The sequence below is a fragment of the Micropterus dolomieu genome, unplaced genomic scaffold (genome assembly GCF_021292245.1).
Source record: "Micropterus dolomieu isolate WLL.071019.BEF.003 ecotype Adirondacks unplaced genomic scaffold, ASM2129224v1 contig_12508, whole genome shotgun sequence".
Classification (NCBI taxonomy): Eukaryota; Metazoa; Chordata; class Actinopteri; order Centrarchiformes; family Centrarchidae; genus Micropterus; species Micropterus dolomieu.
Window position 1 is genome coordinate 1 of NW_025741494.1, and position 7302 is coordinate 7302.

Genomic DNA, 7302 nt, shown 5'->3' on the forward strand with positions numbered 1-7302 from the left:
TGAATCCTGTTTGGCTGCATATTAATCATACTGTGCTGATATGGCAATGATCAGAATGAGAGCGCTGGTCTGTCTGTGTCTGCAGCCGTCTGATTAAGACTGATATGGAGCTGGAGGTCCTGCGCTACACCAACCGGATTTCCAGTGAAGCCCATAAAATGGTAAGATCTTTCTCTTCTAGACACATCATCTGCAAGGTTTCTCAAATATTAAGCACAAACAAGCATTAAACACCCAATGTATCGAAGTACCAAGCTGCATATTGACTTTAAAACTCGTCCAAAGGATTCAAGATGTCAGGATCCTCAAAGGCTGTAAACTGTTTAAATGCTTTCGATTTTAACTTCACCTCGTAGCTCGAAGGCCAGTTGTTAACAGAGATAGCCTTTGACCAATAAGCTGTAACATTAAAGCAATATCTTTACTTCAGCACCGGATATCGCTTTATCACCATGAATAACCTCTTCAGGGGTTGAGGAGCAGTTAACCTCTCAGTGTTATCTGTCCTCTGAAATCACTTACCATGAGCGGTCAATATTGTTTTCCTCCTGTTAGGCTTAGTTTAGGTAGATTTTTACCTTTGTGTCCCAATGAAACTACATGAAACTACCATGAGAGTTTACTGCTTTGTGCATGTGGTTGACATTGACATCCATTTCACAAGAGTCTGTAACGGTTTTATCCAGTAGGTTTTAAGTTTGCTATTCACATATACTGTAAAACTTTGATTAATCAGTGAATTGACCCTGCCTATATTTGGGACAGGCGTCCATATGGGATAGGCCTTTAATTCCTTTTGCACAAAACTGAAATAGGCGTTTAATGGAGACCTGCGTTTATTTGTCAAAATATGTTCCCACACCAGGCCAGTAAAGGAGGTAGGCGGCTATTTGGGACTCGGCCATTTATTGACGTTTTACGGTAATCACACTTTTTCTACGTAGGTCATGAAGCATGTGAAGCCTGGACAGAAGGAATATGAAATGGAGAGGTACGTGGAGCATTTTGTCAATGGACTGTCTTGTTTTTCATGCCTGAGATGTATAGGTCCGTGTTTGGTGAAAAGACATAGTACACGTAAAACAGCTGACTGACATATAAAGACATCTCGTTTATATCTACATGATATTTGTTATATTACTTTATAGCCGATGTAATGACACTGGTAAACCTGTCAGGTGGACATGGCCCTTTCAGCCTAGATCAATTTAGATTCAGAACTTAGTTTTCATCACGTTGGAAATTGTGTCAAAGTCAAACGAGTGTGAGTTTCTGATTCACCACAAAAAGCAAATGTCAGCCATATTTGGCTGCTTTTTTCTGTGTGTGTTTTTTTTTAAATAATTTGCTTATTTTCCATGCTTGACCGTGTGATGATTAAAGAATAAGTCCTGAATGAATTCTTAAAAGGCATGGAGTCAGGAAGAGAGCAGCGAGAGTCCTTCAGCTAATTAGAGTTTTCTGTGATCTTTGCTGTGTTGAAATCGTTTACATTCCTTTTTCTTACTGGGTGTTTTTTTCCTTTGCAGCCTGTTCCAGCACTACTGCTACAATAAAGGGGGCATGCGCCACACCTCCTACACCTGTATCTGTGGAACGTAAGGCTTTGTCAATGAATGTTCACCCATTTCATTTCCGACTGAAGCTGAAATTAGGCTTCTCCAAAGATGCATGTAAACGTGGTAGGTTGCAGAAGAGCTGATGCGCACAACTTTCAAATCTCAACTATGTGTTGGGCGGACTGTGCGTCTAACAAGCTGATATAACAAAGCATTAAAAAAATGGCATGCGAACGTGTACGCGTGACATCCGTGCACGTTCGCTTGAATCTAGACAAGCATAATTACAGTCTTACTCAGATACTTACCATAATTACTTCCTTAATTGATTAATTACACACCAGGTAAAATAAGGATGTTGTTATTAATGAAATAAAAGATTGTGTTGAGGTTAAAGTTGCCATTAGTTCATATATTTAGACCAAACACCATCAAATGCCATCTTCACATGTAGGACAGAGCATTACTAACTAAATATAAACACTTTACAGTATAATGCAGAACATCCTGTAAGTCTCTGTGGCACAGCGGAAGTTGAGGTCTGTAGCCTTTCAGCATCCCGATTGGCTTATTGGCCAAACCACCATCAAATTCCTCTTTGTTGCGGGGTAACTGTGATCATTATGGATGAGGAATTTCAAGACAACATTGTGCTAATCATGCACTGACCTTTTGTATTAAAGGCCATGTGTAATGAATTCTTCCTGGGGTTTAGTGGTCAGTGGATGAAAGCTATATTCGTGTTCAAATTAAGAGCTTGAAAAAGGTAAAATTTTGAAACATCGGAACCCCTTTGACGATATTGAAATACATTATTTCATTCAAATATTTTACTTTATATAAGTTATATTCAATGCAAATACCACCTAGTAGTTGTGTGTGTGTGCGTGCGTGTGTGTGTGTGAGCACAACCATGTAATGTGCAATGCAATTAATGACAGCTTATTAAATACTGTAAGTCAACACACCCTGCAGACTCTCAAACCAGTGTTAACTAAATAAAACTGTAACGTTACATGATCAACAATAAATATGTAACATATTTGCAGCCAACGGTAACAATTAACGTGATGGCAGCCAGTGGGACGTAAATGATTACGTTAATCGACCACCACAAGTTTGGCACGTAAACAAACGCTTATTCATCTTTATATAACAAACGACAGTCGGACCTAACCTCCAGTAGGTCATAGCTAAAGCAAGAAGCAAGCTAATGTTAGATGGCCAATGCTGAGCTTAACATGTTTACTAACCTCAGGTTACTAACCTATTTTGCGTTGTTGTTACTAACCTATGTTGCTTGTTGTATGAAGTTTTAAAGTCAAGGTTTATGATGAATGGTACAGCAGCTACCGGTGTTTGTTGTCCTCTCTCACATGTGTCCGTGCGCAGCTGATACTATGTGGTACATAGGCAGGTTATAGGTAACGCAGGGAGGGAAATAACAGCAAGCTCATCAGACGTTTCCTAAAAATAAACATTGTTCACGAGTCCCGCACCTCGAGTCCGAGTCTCTAACTCGAGTCCCCATCTCTTCTATTATAAATGCAACACTTTTGTTTTTGCCCCCATTCATCCTGAGCTGAACTCAAAGATCTAAGACTTTCTCTATGTACACAAAAGGCCGATTTCTCTCAAATATTGTTCACAAATCTATCAAAATCTGTGTCAGTGAGCACTTCTCCTTTGCTAATCCATCCACCTCACAGATGTGGCATATCAAGATGCTGATCAGACAGCATGGGTATTGCCATTCCCTTAGGCTGGCCACAATAAAAGGCCACTCAAGAATGTGCAGTTCCATCACACATATATGGAACGAAAGTCTGAATATATTGAATGAAATCTGACATCATTAAGGCACTGACGCCATCTTGTGTTTTCGATGTGATTAATCCGTAAGGCTATAACAAGTGTGACACTATGAGCGAATCAGCAAGAAATCTAGTGTCAGCTATTTGGAGCAATGAAGAGATTACAAACACACTGGCAAATACATGTAAGAGCCAAAATACTGGGAATCATATCCACTACCATTCGTCTGATGAAGTAATTAATAATCTTTCATCGTGGAAGACTGAATGCAGGAAACTTCCCAGGACAGTTCCTGTTTTTCAGGCAAACAGGAACAAGCCTTCAACACACACTGAACAGCTTAAGTTAGTTCAGATCCGAACTATTCTTTTGAACACCAAAGTCACACTAAAAGCTTTAAAAGCTTAAATCACACAATAACCTGGCAGCAGTAACATTAAAATGACTGTTTTTGACAGTGGAGTTTAGTGGCTTTGAAGAAAGCAATATAACAGCTATTTCTGGTTAAACACAGGATCTTACTTTTTAAACAAGTCAAATGCATTCAATTCTATTGTTACTGCCTGTGTCCTGAGCCCTTTTGGGTGGACAGACGAAGATTGTACATGGGTACTGTTGTTTGGGGAACCTGTGAGGTTAAGGCCGTATTTCTGTTTGCCTGATAAACTGGAACTGCCTGGCCTGGCAGCTGTCCTGCATTTGGTCTTCTACGATGAAAGAGAATAAATTTCATAATCGGGAGAACAGTACTGGATATGGTTTCCAGTATTCTGTGTCGTACATGCATTCGCCATTGTATTATAATCTCTTAATTGCTCAGAATTGCTGACACTGTACACTTTCTTGCTGATTCGCTCACAGTGTCACACTATACACCAAAAACACAAGTTGGCGCCAATGTGTTAATGACGTCGGATTTCATTCCATATATTCAGACTTCACTTCATATATTCAGACTTTCATTCAATATATTCAGACTTCACTTCATATATTCAGACTTTCATTCAGTATATTCAGACTTTCATTCAGTATATTCAGACTTTCATTCCATTTATTCAGACTTTCATTCAGTATATTCAGACTTTCATTCCATTTATTCAGTCTTTCATTCAGTATATTCAGACTTTCATTCCATTTATTCAGACTTTCATTCAGTATATTCAGACTTTCATTCAATATATTCAGACTTCACTTCATATATTCAGACTTTCATTCAGTATATTCAGACTTTCATTCAATATATTCAGACTTTCATTCAATATATTCAGACTTTCATTCAGTATATTCAGACTTTCATTCCATATATTCAGACTTTCATTCATTTATTCCGACTTTCATTCCAGTATATTCCGACTTTCATTCAGTATATTCCGACTTTCATTCAGTATATTCCGACTTTCATTCAGTATATTCCTATTCCGACTTTCATTCAGTATATTCAAGGTTCACTCCATATATTAAGATGGACAAACTATATATGTATGTAACAATCTCTTTTTTCAGTTCAATACAATCTCGTTTTTCAATTCACATATTGTGTTATTGTTTAACAGGGGCAATAACTCCTCCATTCTCCACTATGGTCACGCTGGGGCTCCGAATGACAAGACAATAACAGAGGGAGACATGTGGTAAGTAGCTTTCAGCAGTTTTTAACTATTTGATCAAAACACTTTGGAAATAAATTTGACTGTATCAGTTTGGACGTTTTGTCCCATGCAGTCTGTTCGACATGGGTGGAGAGTACTACTGCTACTCCTCTGACATCACCTGCTCCTTCCCAGCCAACGGCAAGTTCACTCCAGATCAGAGGGCCATCTATGAAGCTGTCCTCAAATCCTCCAGAACTGTCATGGCTGCCATCAAACCAGGTTATTGTCTTTTGAGTTTAACTATTGAGTACCCTTTACTGACCGACAAAAAGTACTTAAATATTTTATCTTCTTCTATTGTTGTTGGGGGGAAGGACAGACGAACAAAACAATCTCATCACTACAAACTACGCTGCCTATCTACCACCCCACCTTGTTCTCATGATGTGTTGTCACAAGATTTCGAGACAAACTGTAACCATATTACTCTCATCATTTACTCATCATTTACTCTCACTCCTGCCTGCATGTGCACTGTGCGAGAGGAGAGGGAGAACCGCATATGGCGCTTTTGTTTTCTTGACTCGACTCGGTTTGGCCGTCCTCTGTTTTCTATTGCAGATAGTACCCAGAGATAGCACCCCTCAATGTAGCTGGTCGTCATAGCGACGGCAGACACAACTGCGTGACGTAATGTTCAATGCGACACACACACCAGCGATCCACACAGCTTTCTCTTGATTTAAGTTAAAACGTTTCAACAGACAAATAAGCGGTATGAAAACCTTACAGCTGTTTTTTCCGCTGCCGTTGTTGCTGCAGCGGTCTGTGTGACGGTGGGAGCAGAGGGCTCTGTGAGCGGGCGGCTGGCCGACCTCGACAGCTCCTCCCACGGGTTGCCGCAGGCTGTCAATATTCGAAATGTACACAGTTGATTTCTCACCTCAAAACTTCTCAGAAGTGGATTTAGTGATGAAATTACTGCTGGCCTCTGTCTGGCGCGCGCAATGATGACACAGTGAATAGTGACGATTCTCTCTGACCAATCAGCAGTCTGCTGTGTTTTCACGTCACATTTTAGTATCGCCTCAGCTCGCTTGGAACCTCAATGGAGGTGATACGAAAAAAAGTACCTGGAAGCAGGTACAGGTACAACTTTTCCACAATGGAAAACCAAACAAAGGCGAGGTGAGTCGAGCTGGTACTGTGCAGTGTAAAAGGGGCTTTACTGAGATTACTCTGAGCAGCATGAAGGGGACAAAATTTGACTAATATAACAGACTTTTGTATACTTCTCACTTCCCCACCTTATGGTCTGAATAACTCACTAGATTTGTTGCTAGTTGCTTTTTAGAAATAAAGTCACTGAGGGCCTAAAAGGTAGGCAGCGGACCAAACCACTGTGACACATTTTGGGGGGGGCATCTTTCAAAATGTATAAATGCATTGGACTGGAGTTGTTAACCATTGTGTAAATAAATTGACTAGATACCGACGGACAACAGCGGTTATATTTAGGGAAAATTCATGAGTTGCTGGATATTGGTAGGGAAGTGTCTGCGCCTATTCTATGCCCTAGCTTGTAAATAAATTATAGAAACACAAACTTCAATGTAAAGTTCAAGACAAAAAATCTTTTGTTCTTTATAAACCATGCTGTTTGTGTTGAAGGTGTAAAGTGGACTGACATGCACCGCCTGGCTGACCGGGTTCACTTGGAGGAGTTGGTGAAGATTGGCATCCTGAATGGCAGCGTGGAGGACATGCTGAAGGTCCACCTGGGCTCCGTCTTCATGCCCCACGGCCTGGGACACCTGCTGGGCATCGACGTTCACGATGTGGGAGGATACCCTGAAGTGAGAACAGAACTTAAATTTGCCCACATCACAACCAACCAGTTGGTAGTGTTGTATCGGTCAAAGTTCAAAGACAGAGGAAGAAGAAGAAAACACAACCCTGTTCCTCCAATATTCATGTGTCATCAATAATAGAGAGAAGTGCAGAAGTGAGAGCTGAGCAAAAAGAGAATCAAAGTTCAGGATGAGTGCAGTAGAGAGAGGAAGGTGAAATGTTGTCTCAACACAGATGGTTTCAGGTTGTGGTGGAGCAGTTTGTACAGTTATGCTCTTCTGACAACTAAATACAGAAGACAGTTTACCCACAGTAGCTCCAGTGGAACTGCTGAGTCTTCACCAGCAGAAGGTGTAAGTGTGTGAATACACTGTTAAGCAAAGCTTCCTGGATATGAATACAGGGCTCAGTCAGTCTTTGGATACATGCCAAACGATGCTGTTGGCTAGTTTCAGTAACTACAGAAGATGGCTTAATGTAGTGAC

The 7302-nt window shown here is 40.4% G+C and overlaps 1 protein-coding gene across 1 annotated transcript; it reads left to right on the forward strand.

Moving 5' to 3' along the window:
- Window positions 1–85: 85 nt before the first annotated feature.
- Window positions 86–6822, forward strand: LOC123966075 (xaa-Pro dipeptidase-like; the record flags this gene model as incomplete). Its single annotated transcript, XM_046042309.1, is given in 6 exon segments — window positions 86–161; window positions 945–991; window positions 1530–1598; window positions 4928–5005; window positions 5097–5245; window positions 6638–6822. Coding segments are annotated over 6 exon segments (604 nt in total), but the record flags the coding sequence as incomplete, so codon positions are not given.
- Window positions 6823–7302: the final 480 nt, after the last annotated feature.